This window comes from Carcharhinus amblyrhynchos, chromosome 33, assembly GCF_965287045.1.
Source record: "Carcharhinus amblyrhynchos chromosome 33, sCarAmb.v2.hapA, whole genome shotgun sequence".
Lineage (NCBI taxonomy): Eukaryota > Metazoa > Chordata > Chondrichthyes > Carcharhiniformes > Carcharhinidae > Carcharhinus > Carcharhinus amblyrhynchos.
The window spans coordinates 6,244,651-6,260,703 of NC_137356.1; the positions used below are offsets into that span (position 1 = coordinate 6,244,651).

General features: G+C 46.9%; 1 protein-coding gene across 3 annotated transcripts in view; it reads left to right on the forward strand.

The window, feature by feature from the left end:
• LOC145361077 (cdc42-interacting protein 4 homolog) overlaps positions 1 to 16,053 on the forward strand; it is a 127,381-nt gene that overhangs the window by 83,743 nt on the left and 27,585 nt on the right. For all 3 annotated transcript variants that reach the window (XM_080216655.1, XM_080216656.1, XM_080216654.1), the window contains exons 2-9: positions 2,170 to 2,285; positions 2,775 to 2,831; positions 4,661 to 4,808; positions 6,241 to 6,303; positions 7,584 to 7,688; positions 9,510 to 9,638; positions 10,322 to 10,468; positions 13,204 to 13,401. In XM_080216655.1, coding sequence (XP_080072781.1) covers positions 2,170 to 2,285; positions 2,775 to 2,831; positions 4,661 to 4,808; positions 6,241 to 6,303; positions 7,584 to 7,688; positions 9,510 to 9,638; positions 10,322 to 10,468; positions 13,204 to 13,401 — 963 coding nt within the window. The remainder of the gene's footprint in view (positions 1 to 2,169; positions 2,286 to 2,774; positions 2,832 to 4,660; positions 4,809 to 6,240; positions 6,304 to 7,583; positions 7,689 to 9,509; positions 9,639 to 10,321; positions 10,469 to 13,203; positions 13,402 to 16,053) is intronic.

Consider the following 16,053-nt stretch of genomic DNA (forward strand, 5'->3'; position numbering starts at 1 on the left):
AAAGCGCTGGGACAATTGTCCTGAGAAAACAGTGCCACAGCTTAAGTTCCAAATAAGTGGTTAGCACCGCTGCCTCACAGCGCCAGGGACCTGGGTTCGATTCCCGGCTTGGAACAGTGTCTGTGGGGAGTCTGCATGTTCTCCCTGTACCTGCATGGGTTTCCTCCGGGTTCTTTCCACAGTCTGAAAGACGTGCTGGTTAGGGTGCATTGGCTGTACTAAATTCTCCCCCAGTGTACCGGAACAGGGACCAGAGTGTAGCGACTTCGGGATTTTCACAGTAACTTCAATGCCGTGTTAATGTAAGCCTACTTGTGACTAATAAATAAACTTTAGGGTGGCACAGCGATTGGCAGTGCTGCCTCATGGCACCAGGGACCCGGGCTCGAAATAAACTTAAAACTTTAAAAGGTGTCAGTGCAATATATAAAGTGAGCACAAGAGTGTAATTAAAGTCATGGAGGTTTACAGCATGGAAGCAGGCCCTTTGGCCCAACTTGTCCATGCTGCCCATTTTTCTTCTAAACCCCTGAGCTAGCCCCAATTGCCTGCATTTGGCCCATATCCCTCTACACCCATCTTACCCATTGTACCCACCTCCACTACTACCTCTGGCAGCTCGTTCCAGACACTCACCACCTTCTGTGTGAAAAAATTGGCCCTCTGGACGCTTCTGTACCTCTTCTCTCACTTAAACCTCTGCCCTCTGGTTTTAGACTCCCCTCCCTTTAGGAAAAGTTATTGACTATCTACCTTATTTATGCCCCTCATTATTTTATAGACCTCTATAACATCACCCCTTAGTCTCCTAGCTCCAGGGAAACGAATTCCAGTCTATCCAGCCTCTCCATATAACTTGAAGCATCAAGTCCCAGTAGCATCCTAGTAAATCTTTTCTGCGCTCTTTCTAGTTTAATAATATTCTTTCTATAATAGGGTGACCAGAATTGCACACAGTATCCCAAGTGTGGCCTTACCAATGTCTTGTACAACTTCAACAAGACGTTCCAACTCCTGTATTCAAAGAAACCAAGTACGCTGAATGTCATCTTCACCACTCTGTCCACCTGTGACTCCACTTTCAAGGAGTTATGAACCTGTATCCTTAGATCTCTTTGTTCTATAACTCTCCCCAACGCCCTACCATTAACTGAATAAGTTTAGCCTTGGTTCCATCTACTAGAGTTGAAAGAAAAGCAGGTGGTTTATCCCTGGCTTTCTGGCTGATACTTATCCCTCGATCAGTGTCACTAAAACTGGTCATTATCACTGAGATTGTTTGTGGGATCTTGCTGTGCACAAACTGACTACCATATTTCCGACATTACAACAGTCATGATGCCATTGAAAGCGATGTTGTAAAGCGCTTGGTGGGGTGATCTGAGGTCATGAAAGACGCTAAATAAATAAGTTATTTATCTTCCTTCATGTTTACCAAGGTTTTCACTTCCTGTCCCCTATGGGCAGTTTTATGTTGATTTTTTTTTTAATTTGATTTGTTATTGTCACATGGATGAGTATTCTGAAAAGTACTGTTTCTTGCACACTAAACAGACAAGGCATGGAGAAGGAAAGGAGAGAGTGCAGAATGTAGTGTTACAGTCAGAGCTAGGGTGTAGAGAAAGATCAACTTAATGCGAGGTAGGTCCATTCAAAAGTCTGACAGCAGCAGGGAAGAAGCTGTTCTTGGTCAGTTGGTACTTTTGGAAGAAGGTGGAAGAGAGAATGTCCGGGGTGCGTGGAGTCCTTAATTATGCTGGCTGCTTTGCTGAGGCAGTGGGAAGTGTAGACAGAGTCAATGGATGGGAGGCTGTGTGATGGATTGGGCTACATTCATGACCTTTTGTAGTTTTGGAGTTCTGCTTTGAGCTCTATTTCTGAGCCCCCATGGCCATCCTGTGAGCCCTGGCAAGAGTTGCCTAATGTGGGGTGGACCAAAAGAGTCCTCCCCTCATGTAGAATCCTGAAATGGGATAGGAGAAGAGTTAATCTGTGTGTCTGATCAATTAAGTCATTCGCTCATCTCTGTACAGTATGGTTCAAGAATGCTGATTTCCAGTTGGAGTACGAGGGCAGCTTTGAGGTTTTCGTACCACTCACTGATATATTTCCACTTTCCTGCCCAGCGTAGATTCCTGACCACCTGCTTTCTCTTGTTTCCTGATCCAGGACCAGTATGATATCATCGAGCGACAGACCCAGTGGGGGATTGACCTGATCGAGAAGTACGTGAAGTTTGTGAAAGATCGGACGGAGATAGAGCAGGCGTACGCCAAGCAGCTGAGGTAAGCTCGATGTCTGCCTCCTGCGTTTCGAGTCCTCTCAGGCTTCAGGCCTAGTGATGCCAACTCTGGTTTCTTCGCATAACTTCCTGTTGGCAACGACCTCGCCGTCTCCCTCACAACTCTCCCGCCCAACAGTTCCATCCTTGTTATCCATTACTATTCAATCGTTATCCCCCCCTCACCATGCTCCTCCAGAAGTGTAGATGGAGTCAATGGATGGGAGACTGGTTTGTGTGATGGATTGGACTACATTCACAGCCTTTTGTAGTTCCTTGTGGTCTTGGGCAGAGCAGGAGCCATACCAAGCTGTGATACAACCAGAAAGAATGCTTTCTATGGTGCATTTGTAAAAGTTTGTAAGGGTTTTAACGGATATACCAGGGCTGGTGCCCAGAGTAACTCGAGGGATAACCAGGGCATTGCAACATCATGAGTCAGTGGTGAGGCGAGCATTGTGATGAATGTGATAAGTTTGCTTTCTTCCCTCAGGACCTTGGTGAAGAAGTACAGTCCCAAGCGAGTCTCCAAAGAAGACCAAGAACTGAAGTAAGCTGCTTTCAGTTGGGTAAAATAAACACACTGTTGTCCAGCGAATAGTTACATCCGGAACTGGAGCACATTCAATGTCTCATTGGCCGTCTCCTTCCCCCTGACACTTAGGGTCAATTTAGCATGGCCAGTCCACCTAATCCGCACTGTGGGAGAAAACCAGAGCACCCGAGGAAACCCATGCTGACACGGGGAGAACGTGCAGACTCCCAAACTGGGAATTGAACCTGGGTCCCTGGTGCTGAGAGGCAGCAGTGCTAACTACTGTGCCATCATGTGCCCTTGATTGGCATCTCGTGAAAGCTCAGAAGAGGTATAAAGGGGAACAGGACGAACTCTGATACTTCCTGGGGTAGTGAATTCCACAGGCTCACCACTCTTTGGGTGAAGAAATGTCTCTTCATCTCCACCCTAAATGGTCTACCCCGAATCCTCAGACTGTGACCCCTGGTTCTGGACTCCCCCACCATCAGGAACATCCTCCCTGCATCTACCCTGTCTAGTCCTGTTAGAATTTTATAAAAGTTGCTATGAGACCCACCCGCACCCCCCCCCCCCCCCCCCCCCCCCCCCGCCCCGAACTCCAGCGAAAACAATCCTAACCTCATCAATCTCATAGAATCCCTACAGTGCAGAAGGAGACCATTCGGCCTATTGTGTCTGCACCAACCACAATCTCACCCAGACCCTATTCCTGTAACCCCATGTATTTACCCTACCTAGTCCCCCTGACACTAGGGTCAATTTTAGCATGGCAATCAACCTAACCCACACATCTTTGGACTGTGGGAGGAAACCAGAGTACCCGGAGTAAACCCACGCAGACACGGAGAGAATGTGCAAATTCCACACAGACAAGCCGAGAATCGAACCCGGGTCTCTGGCGCTGTGAGGCAGCAGTACTAACAGCTGTGCTGTCCGATCTCTCCTCGTACTTCCCTCTCTCCTTCCTCTGCTCAAGGCGGGGAAGCCCGGATTGTTGTTGTAGGTGTCTTGACTGATTGGCTTAAACACTGCATAGGCAAAGATGGAGAAAGGTATGCTGTTCCCATTGTGTGTGATATGCACGTAGACGACTGTCTGTGTGGGTGTGTGTGTGCGTGCATGTGTGTACAGCTGATTGGAATGGTGGGCTGCTCCTATACTAATAACCAGTCCTTCAGGAAGTACCAGGTAAGGGTAGAAAGGCTCGGTGACATCAATCCTGGGACTGGAGCCAAATCCTTTATTCGCTCCAAGATAATGAATCTTTGCTTTCGCTCTCCCGCAAAGCATGTGACTTGCTACCAGAAACCGTCAACAGGACACCTCTGTAATCATAGAATCCCTACAGTGCAGGAGGAGGCCATTTGGCCCATTGAGTCTGCCCCGATCTCAATCCCACCCAGGCCCCATTCCTCTGACTCCACGTATTTACCCTCTGACACTAGGGTGAATTTAGCATGGCCAATTAACCTAACCCGCACATCCCCCTCGTTGATCTACTATCAATGCCTCGTCTCTTACCTGGAGAGGAGATTGTTCTCATGTCTCTCCAGTTGTTTTTTTAGGAGCTCTGAGATGTGGGCAGGGAGAGAATCTGTTGAGAACTTGGCCAATAAGAAGCTGAGGAGATTAGAATCCACCCACTGGGCCCCTTCCCTCTGCTTTGGCTTTGACTTCCCACTCTCTGATCTTCCCGCCGTCCTTGAGTTCTGACTGTGGGGCATTCCTCAAAAGCCAGGAATTTACCCAAACTAAAGGATTTTCAACCTAATTTGACATAAATCTTGGTCTTGACTTTATTTCCCATGCTGAGATTGTCCAACACCCATTTCTTCTCGTAGGTTCTCTCAGTATCAGGCTTTCATCAACATCCTGAATGAGCTGAATGACTACGCTGGACAGAGGGAAGTGATAGCGGAGAACCTGATGCAGAACATCTTTGCCCAATTGCTGAAATATTTGCACGAAAATAAGCAGGAGCGCAAGATGGTAGGTCACAATGATACTTGGTTCATTACGCGTATCTGGACAGTTTCTTAAACCAATACCAGGAACAGGATCCTTTGAGGAAATGTTTTTGTTTAAAGCTTACTTAGTAGTGTCACTACCCTACAGTGCAGAGGGAGGCCATTCGGCCCATCATGTCTGCACCAACCACAATCCCATCCTCACCCTATCCCCTTAACCCCACATATTTACCTTGCTAATCCCCCTGATCCTAGGGTCAATTTAGCAATGCCAATCCACCTAGCCTGCACATCCTTGGAGCGTGCGAAACCGGAGCACCCGGAGGAAACCCACGCAGACACGGGGAGAATGTGCAAACTGTGCACAGACAGTGACTCAAGCTGGGAATCGAACCCAGGTCCCTGGAGCTGTGAGGCAGCAGTGCTAACCACTATGCCACCGTGCCGGCCTAAGTAGGCTTACATTAACATTACAATGAAGTTACAGTGAAAGTCCCCTAGTCGTCATACCCCAGCGCCTGTTCGGGTTACACTGAGGGAGAATTTAGCACCTGACCAGCAAATCTTTTGGACTGTGGGAGGAAACTGGAACACCCAGAGGAAACCCGCACAGACACGGGGTGAACATGCAAACTCCACACAGATAGTGACCCAAGCCGTGAATCGAACCCGGGCCCCTGGCACTGAGAGGCAGCAATGCTAACCACTGTGCCAGCCTGCCATAACATGATAGGATTCCACATTCAGATTGAGGGTGAGAAGCATAGGTCAAGTACTAGAGAAGAAAATTCTAGAAAAATTAATGGGATTAAAAGCTGATAAGTAACCTGGGTTTATCGCCTGCATCCTGGTGTCTGAAACAAAGCGGCTGCTGGGATAGCAGATATATTGGCTATAGCTTCTGGAAATGATGCAGTGAATTGGAAATCCATAAATGTAATGCTCTCAATTACAGAAGGATTGAGATCGGGAAGCAGGAAACGATAAGCCAATTAGACTAATAATACAATCAGGCGGAGTCAACATGGTGTTGTGAAAGGGAAATCAGGTCTGTTATCCTTAAAGGATGTAACAAATAGGATAGATAAAGTGGAACCTGTTGATGTAGTGTAATCGGATTTCCAAAATTTGAGATAGTGCCGCGTTAAAAAATAAAGTTGAAGGCTCACCGTGTTGGGGTAGTATGTCAGCATGGATTGTGGATTGGCCAACTAACCATTTGGATAAAAGGAAACTAGTCTTTGGAATTCTCTTGCCCGTAGTGTTGGGTCATTGGATAGATTCAAGGCTAGACTTTGATCTGCAAGGATTATTAGGACCAAGCAGGAGCATAGAATTAAGATTGTGAATAGATCAGCCATGATCTTGTTGAGTGGTGAAGGATGAAGGGGCTGAATGTGTTATATTTCGACCTGGCAGCTTCTTTATGTTAATGGGAGATCTTTTCGTTACAGCACCTCCTGGAAGGAAGAAAAGCCCAACAGAATCTGGAAGCTAGTTTTAAACAGCTGGATTGTGTAAGTTTAATATCTAAACCAAAATAACCTGGTGGCTAAAGGCAATAGGTTTTCTCTCTCTTCAGGTGTGTCTCGCCAATATGACCAGAATTCCCAGAGTGCAGCAGCACTGCTGTCTTCGAGTCATTGACCAAGCCTGAAACATGGGTTCCTACGTTGAGTTGTCAGAAAGTCACAATCTCCTGCAGTTTACGTTTTTGCCCTTTGTTTGTGGTCTCACTGGCTCTGTTGGTAACGCGCTTTCCTCTGAATCACTTGACCTCTCTGGCTTCAAGTTCGCTTCTGGGGCTCGGACGCAAAAAAAAACCCACCCTGGCGCTTCCAAGCGAGGGAGTGCTGCACTGCCAGAGGCACCTGCTTTTGGGGCGAGGCATGAAACCATCGGCCCCGCTATCTGCTTGGAATGGGCGTAACAGATCCCACGGCACTATTCCAGTGAAAAGCAGTGGGAGTTATCCCTGATGTCCTGGATATCCCTTATCCTTCAATCAACATTGTGAAAAAAACAACACACCAAAATGGCTGGTCGTTATCAATTTTGCTGTTTGTGGGATCTTGCTGTGCAAAAAGTTATACAAAATTATGAGGGGAACAGATGATGTAAACAGGATCAAATTGTTTCCCTTGGTGGAGAATTATAGAAACAGGGCACTAGGTTCAAGCGGCAGTAGGTGCAGAGGGGACATGGAGAAGAACGTTTTTTTACGTAGCGGGTGGTGGGTGTCTGGAATTCGCTGCCCGAGTTGGTGGTGGGGGTAGAGACCCTAATTCTCTTTTTTTTTCTTTGCCTGGATCAAGTGCTGTAAGCGACAGGGTAGGAAGGTAAGATTAAAAAGGGCATCCTGGGTTGACATGGACTAGATGGGCCAAACGACTCCCTGCTGTGACACTTCTCTGATTCTAAGCGACCGTTCTTCACACCGACGTGCACAGATTGAGAGTGTAGATAAGCTCTCTGGGCGTGAGCAGACCACAGGAAAACCTTCAGTGCTCACCCAAGGCGCACACCGGGGGAGATGACCGGATAGCAATATAAGTGCGGAAACCCTGGCTGATTTTCCCCATATCCCCACTGAGCTAACCTGCTGTGCTCCAACTGTCCAGGTTGAGAACAGCTAGTTCAGTACAGAGTGGGAATTCGCCCTGGGTTTTTAATGATTTATTTAGCATTGGTTTTACCGCTCAAGGCAGGGGGGTGCTGGGGTTGGGCTGGGGTGACATCTGAACCAGCCAGCTGGAGTTGCAATCCATTTTTACATCTGATGTCCTGTTTTCCACAGGCCAAGAGGAGATTTGAGCGGGACTGCAAGGAGGCAGAGAAAGCAATGCAGAACGCAGAGAGAGTCGACAACGACATCAATACAACCAAGGCTGATGTGGAAAAGGTAGATTAAAACTTCAATCCCAATAAATCCCTCCAAACCTACTTCCCTCTGCCCCTTTCAGACCTTAACTCCAAAGTCTCTCGGCCAGGATTCTATCTACAGTATGATCAGTTTTCCTTAATATATCATTGAATCCAAATCCTGCCACGGCAGATGGTGGAATTTGAATTCAATCTGGAATTAAGAATCTACTGATGACCATGAAACCATTGTCAGAAAAACCCATCTGATTCCCTAATGTCCTTTAGAGAAGGAAATCTGCCATCCTTACCCGGTCTGGCCTACATGTGACTCCACAGCCACAGCAATGTGGTTGACTCTCAACTGCCCTCCAAGGGCAACTAGGGATGGGCAATAAATGCTGGCCCAGCCAGCAATGTAAGAAGTCTCACGACACCAAGTTAAAGTCCAACAGATTTATTTGGTAGCACAAGCTGCAAGCTTTCGGAGCGCTGCCCCTTCATCAGATGAGTGGGAGTTGTGTTCACAAACAGGGCACATAAAGACACAAACTCCATTTATAAGATAATGGTTGGAATGCGAGTCTTTACAGGTAATCAAGTCATAAAGTTACAGACAATGTGAGTGGAGAGAGGGTTAGGCACAGGTTACTCTGAGAGAGAATTCAGCATGGCCAATCCACCTAACCCGCACATATTTGGACTGTGGGAGGAAACAGGAGCACCCGGAGGAAACCCATGCAGACATGAGGAGAACGTGCAAATTCCACACAGCCAGTGACCAAGCCGGGGATCGAACCTGGGTCTTTGGCGCTGTGAGGCAGCAGTGCTAACCACTGTGACACTGTGTCCCATGAATAAGTAGGAAAATTGACACAGACTCAACCGACTCAAGAACAGCTTCTTTTCTGCTTTTAAATACTTTTAAGTAGACCTATCTTATATTTAAGTTGATCTTTCTCTACATCTTAGCTATGACTTTAAAACTACATTCTGCACCCTCTCCTTTCCTTCCCCCCATGTATGCTAGGAATGATATGCTTTGTCTGTATTGTGTGCAAGAAACAGTACTTTTCACTGTATCCCAGTACAGGTGACAATAAATCAAATCAAAATTTCTCATGCTGAATTTTAACAATGTACTGATATACATGCCTTAGAAGTCGGTGGGTCAATAGATCTTTTTGTGTCCACCTGATGTCCTGATTTAGTGTCTTATCCGAAAGGTGGCATCTCCAACAGTGCATCACCCCCTTAGTACTATACTTAGTACAGTGTCAGGGCAGCACAGTGGTTAGCGCTGTTGCCTCACAGCGCCAGGGACCCAGGTTCGATTACCTGCCTGTACAAAGTCTGCACGTTCTCCCCGTGTCTGCGTGGGTTTCCTCTGGGTGTTCCGGTTTCCTCCCACAGTCCGAAAGACATGCTGGTTTAGGTGCGCTGGCCCTACTAAATTTTCCCTCAGTGTTACCCGTACAGGCGCTAGAGTGTGGCGAACTAGGGGATTTTCACAGTAACTTCATCGCAGTGTTAATGTAAGCCGACTTGTGACAATAATGAATTTAAAACTGGCATTGTCAAACCTGTTGGATATTTCCAGTCTTGCTTTTAGTTCAGATTTCCAGCACTCAGTTAAGTTCTAAAGAACCATTTGACAAGCGCAGGTATTAATTCCGATTTTTTTTAATAAGCACTTGTATTTTTGTTTGAATTCTTGAGCTGTGGGTTGATGCTGGAATCATGAAAAAGAGCGATGTCAAGAGATGTATTCAATGTCACTTCCCAGTGGGACTGCTGAGTGTGATTGGAGTAGGCCCTTCACTGGCCAAGAGTAAATGATGTTGATTGCTTTCCCCCTCAGGCGAAACAGCAGGCAAACCTGCGCAATCACATGGTGGAAGAAAGCAAGAATGAATACGCCTCCCAACTGCAGAAATACAACAAGGACCAGAATCAGTTTTACTTTGCCGAAATGCCTCATATTTTCAACGTAAGTTTAAGGAATTCTTCAGAGACTAGAACCGGTGTAAGGTCAATTTAGTGAGAAGTTTGATACCGTTGTAGAATCCCTATAATGCAGAAGGAGGCCATTCAGCCCATCGAGCCTGCACCGACTCTCTGATAGAGCATCTTACTCAGGCCCTTTCCCCCACCCAATCACCTTGCCCCTTAATGTCAAGGGGACTAGCCAGGGTAAGTGCATGAGGTTATGGGGATAGGGCCTGGGTGAGATTGTGGTCCCTGCAGACTTGATGGGCCGAGTGACCACCTCCTGCACTGTAGGATTCTATGATTCTAACCCCGCTAATCCATGATGGGTGGCACAGTGGTTAGCACTGCTGCCTCACAACCCCAGGCACCCGGGTTTGATTCTGGGTTTGGGTCACTGTCTAGATGGAGTTTGCGCATTCTCCCCCATGTCTGTGTGGGTTTCCTCCAGGTGCTCCAGTTTCTTCCCACACTCCAAAGATGTGCAGGTGAGGTGGATTGGCCTTGCTAAATTAACTCTATGTGTCAGGGTAAATGTGTGGGATTATGGGGATCGGGGCCTGGGTGGGAGTATTATCATTTAGTCGATCAGGGGTTATTATCATTTAAGCTCTGACTTTCAGTTTCCTCCTGCTTCTCCTTCTCTCTCAATCCAAGTGCTCTCTCTCTCTCATGTGTTTACAGAAACTCCAGGAGATGGATGAGAAGCGGATACAGAAGCTGTGCGAGGCGTACAAGATGTTTGCGGACACGGAACGTCAAGTCATGCCAATCATTGGGAAGTGCTTGGACGGGATGACAAAAGCTGCAGAATCTGTGAATGAGAGTGGTGTACGTACAATTGCTGATCATTAATACTGTGTGGCTGACCGCTGTGCGCCAGGTACAGCTCAGTGGACCTTCGGGCCCGAGTATCACTTGAACACGAGATCTAGTCTTTCATGTATTCATTCGTGGGACGTGGGTGTCACTGGCTGGGCCAGCATTTATTACCCATCCTTAGTTGCCAAAAGGTAGTTGAGAGTCAACCACATTGTTGTAGCTCTGGAGTCACATGTAGGCCAGGCCAGACCAGATAAGTACGGCAGATTTCCTTCCCTAAAGGGACATTAGTGAACCAGATGGGTTTTTCCAACAATGGTTTCATAAGAACATAAGAAATAATAATGTCCTTTCTGAGCGGGAAGAGCCTCTCCATCTCTATCCTATCCATCCCATTCATCATCTTATACGTCTCAATGAGATCTCCCCTCATTCTTCTAAACTCTAACGAGCACAAGCCTAGTTTATTTAGCCTCTCCTCATAGCTCAACCCCCTCAACTCCGGTATCAGCCTAGTAAACCTCCTCTGCACTCCCTCCAAGGCCAAAATATCCTTGCGTAAGTGCGGCAATCATCATCAGTAGATTCTTAATTCCAGATATTTTTTATTGAATTCAAATTCCACCACCTGCCGTGGCGGGATTCGAACCCGGGTCCCCAGAATATTAGCTAGTTTCTGGATGAATAGTCTAGGGATGGTACCACTATGTCATCGCTTCCCCACACTGACCCTCCCTGTGCAGCACTGAGGGAGTGCTACACTGTCAGATGTACCGTCTTTTCGGAGATATTAAATCGAAGCTCTGTCTGCTTTGTTGAGTGGATGCACAGTTATTCTGAAGAAGATCAGGGAACTTCTTTGAATCACTACAGAGCAGTAGGAGACCATTTGGCCCATCAGGCCTGCACTGACAACAATCCTACGCAGGTCCTATCACTGTAACCCCACTTATTTACCCTGCTAATCCCCCTGACACTAGGGGACAATTTAGCATGACCTGTGGGAGGAAACCCACACAGACACGGGGAGAACATGCAGACTCTGCACCATCAGTCACCCGCAGTCAGGGAATCTGGGTCCCTAGCGCTGTGAGGCAGCAATGTTAGCCACCACTGTGCCACCCCTTCTAAAGTGCCCTGGCTAATATATCATTTTTAACCAACATCACGGAACAGGTTATTCACCTTGTTATTTCTGGGATTGTGTTTATTAGCAGTTAGGTTTCAACAGCAGCCAATTTGATTGGTTGCAGAGCATTTTGGGATATCCTGAGATTATGCAAGGTGCAATACACATCTTTTTTTCGTTTACGAATCAATGTCATTTATAGAGTCATAGAGGTTTACAGCATGGAAACAGGCCCTTTGGCCCAACTTGTCCATGCAGCCCTTTTTTAAACCCCTGAGCCAGTCCCAATTGCCCGCATTTGGCCCATATCCTTCTATACCCATCTTACCCATGTAACTGTCTAAATGCTTTTTAAAAGACAAAATTGTACCCACCTACATGACTACCACTGGCAGCTTGTTCCAGATACTCATCACCCTCTGTGTGAAAAAATTGCCTCTCTGGACACTTCTGTATCTCTCCCCTCTCACCTTAAACCTATGCCCTCTAGTTTTAGACTCCCCTACCTTTGGGAAAAGATATTGACTCTCTAGCTGATCCATGCCTATCATTATTTTATAGACCTCTATAAGATCACCCCTCAGCCTCCTACACTCCAGAGAAAAAAGTCCCAGTCTATCCAGCCTCTCCTTATAACTCAATCCATCAAGTCCCGGTAGCATCCTAGTAAATCTTTTCTGCACTCTTTCTAGTTTAATAATATCCTTTCTATAATAGGGTGACCAGAACTGTTCACAGTATTCTAAGTGTGGCCTTACCAATGTCTTGTACAACTTCAACAAGACGTCCCAACTCCTGTATTCAATGTTCTGACCAATGAAACCAAGCATGCTGAATGCCTTCTTCACCACTCTGTCCACCTATGACTCCACTTTCAAGGGGCTATGAACATGTACCCCTAGATTTCTTTGTTCTGTAACTCTCGCCAACGCCCTACCATTGACTAAGTCCTGCGCTGGTTCAGTCTACCAAAATGCATCAACTCACATTTATTTAAATTAAACTCCATCTGCTACTCATCAGCCCACTGGCCCAATTGATCAAGTTCTCCTTGCAATCGGAGATAACCTTCTTCACTGTCCACTATGCCACCAATCTTGGTGTCATCTGAAAACTTACTAACCATGCCTCCTATTTGTTCCGGAACTGGGAATGCTGCCCTTGATTCTCAAAGTTGAGTGAATAGGATTAATCCGCACTTCTCCCAGATGGTTAATGTGGAGCTTGTGGTCCCAGGGCAGTTCTTTCTCACTTTGGTTCAAGATGTGAAGGAATAGATTTTTCATATCGACACCTTTAGTATTGCTGTTACAATGCACGTAAATATTGCATGTTCTCCCCATGTCTGCATGGGTTTCCTCCGGATGCTCCAGTTTCCTCCCACAGTCCAAAAGACGTGCTGGTTAGGGTGCATTGGTCACGCTAAATTCTCCCTCAGTGTACCCGAACAGGCGCCAGAGTATAGCGACTAGGGGATTTTCACAGTAACTTCATTGCAGTGTTAATGTAGGCCTACTTGTGGCAAATAAATAAACTTTAGCTTGATGTATGCACATTTTGTAAGAACAAGTGTTGAGTCTTCATCTGTGTCTCCTCCCCTCTCGTTTTTAACCAGGATTCTCAAGTACTGATTGAGGCCTACAAGTCAGGCTTCGAGAGACCGGGGGAGTTAGAATTTGAAGACTACAGCCAGATGATTAATCGGACCTCGTCAGAAAATAGTCTTGGTTCTCTCAAGTCAGAGTCTCGCGTTGACCAGAGGACCATTGGTAAAAGCAAGACCAAACGTTGGCCATTTGGAAAGAAGAACAAGGTATGGCCATAAAAACACGCAGCTCCAGCTCGCCTAACAGAGTACTCAAACGTGATCGCGTGCTAACAATTCTTAACACGAGGCATGGATTTATAATTTTATTGGTTCCACTTCACAGCTTTTTTTTTACCTTTTACCGATGAGAACTTTTTATTCCAGGGTGCGTTGCTTGTTTTTGTTCTCTCTTTGACCTTACAGGAACTTTCATGTTACTGTTATTTGCTTCTAGATGGCAGCCCTCGCATTTGCATCTGCTTTTAGTCCGTTATTTCAGTTTCTCCTATTTTCTTCCAACTTTTTTCCTCTTCCTTGCCAAAGGCCTGCTCCAGCTGCTGACTCGGACTGGGATACTGATCCATGAGCTCTTTGCTGTATTGTATCTACTCGAGGCTCAACCCTTAAGAGCTGGAAGGCTAGGCCCTGTTTCAAGCACACCATGTAGACTGGCAGTCCCTGTGCTGTACTGAGGGAGCGCACGTTTAGCCCAAGTCCCCATTAATCAGCTGGGTATGCACCATGGCATTACCACGAAAGAACATCACCAAATGTAGATTATCTGACCATCGTCTCCTTGCAGTTTGAGGGAGTTCGCTGTGTTCACATAGACTGTCACGTTTTCTGTGTCGCACCAGTGAATATGCTTCAAAGTGTCTCATTGGCCATAAAGCATTTTGGAACAACTTGTGGTTGTAAAAGGTGCTATCTCAGTGCAAGTCTTGTTTCAACAGCGAGTGTTCGTGTGTTTTGGGCAACACTGCTGAACCTGGTACTATTCCCAGTGGGTAGCGCGGTAGCACAGTGGTCAGCACTGCTGCCTCACAGTGCCAGCGACCCAGGTTCGATTCCTGGCTTGGGTCGTTGTCTGTTCTCCCCGTGTCGGCGTGGGTTTCCTCTAGGTGCTCTAGCTTCCTCCCACAGTCTGAAAGACGTGCTGGTTAGATGCTTTGGCTGTGCTAAATTCTCCCTCAGTGTACCCAAACGGGCGCTGGGAGTGTGGCAACTGGGGGATTTCCACAGTAACTTCACCGCAGTGTTAATGTAAGCATATTTGTGACACTAATAAGTAAACTTCAGGTGCATTGACCACACTAAATTCTCCCTCAGTATACCTGAATAGACAAAGGACAAAGAAAATTACAGCACAGGAACAGGCCCTTCAGCCCACACCAACAATGCTGCCCGACTTAACTAAAACTCCCTGCCAGGACTGTATCCCTCTATTCCCATCCTATTCATGTATTTGTCGCGACAGCCCTTAAAAGTCACTCTCGTATCTGCTCCCACTATCTCCCCCGGCAGCGAGTTCCAGGAACTCACCACCCTCTGTGTAAAAAGCTTGCCAAAAGGGAGTGTGGCGACTGGGGGATTTTCACAGTGACTTCATTGCCAGGTTAGTGAGAGCCAACTTGTGACGAATAAATAAGCTTTCAACTTAAAATCAGTTTCTCAGGAAGAGTTGCTGAATAGATAACGTAGCCCGGCTGAGTTATTTTTCACCGCTCCTTTTCCTCCTGTGTCACTCTGCGGGTTTGCTGGAAACTGTTGTTTGTGCCCTCAATGTTGGCTGAGATACGTAACATTCGGGAAATACCCTGGATCTTTCCCATCTGTGCATCTTGATAGCGCGTGGGCTGGTCCTTTTATCCGCTCTCTCAGGGGAGCCATTCACTGAGCCTGTGGGGGACCACTGGGGGTTCTCCAGTGAACCATTCTTCGCCTGTCCTGTGACGCCATTGTACAAAGGGCGGATGTGTTAGACCGCATGAGAATCCAACCAGCGTTGGTAGGAAAGCACATCTAGCCTGCTCTCGTGGCTGGATTTAGTCATGCCAGCAGTGGGAGTTGACTCCTAACCCAGACTGAACGATATCAGCCATGCCTCAGTTACCAGCGCGTTCAGACAAAGCTGTGGGTTCTGAGGGGGCCTTGCGCTGTTGGACGTGCTATCTTCCAGATCCGTGCTGGATTTAACCATTCCCAAGACAGCGTTCCAAGAGCGTTATCCCTGGATTCCGCGTCTAAATATTTATCACTCAACTGAAACAGACTGCTCATTAATGCACTGCTGTTTGTGGGAGCTTACTGTGCATCGGTTGAATAAAGAAAATTACAGCACAGGAACAGGCCCTTCTGCCGTCCAAGCCTGCACCAACCATGCTGCCCGACTGAACTAAAACCCTCTACCTTTCCAGGGACCATATCCCTCTATTCCTATCCTATTTATGTATTTGTCAAGACACCCCTTAAAAGTCACTATTGTATCTGCTTCTGTTACCTCTCCCAGCAGCGAGTTCCAGGCGCTCACCGCTCTCTGTGTAAAAAAAAACCAACTTGCCTTGTACATCTCCTTTAACCCTTGCCCCGTGCTGGTTAGGGTGCATTGACCCAAACAGGCGCCAGACTGTGGCGACTAGGGGAATTTCACAGTAACTTCATTGCAGTGTTAATGTAAACCTTGTGATTAATATATAGACTTTAACTTTAAAAATGATCTACCCCAAATCCTCAGACTGTGGCATAAGAACATAAGAAATAAGAGCAGGAGTAGGCCATCTCGCCCTTCGAGCCTGCCCCGCCATTCAATAAGATCATGGCTGATCTGTCGTGGCCCCAGGTTCTGGACTCCCCCACCATGGGGAACATCCTCCATGC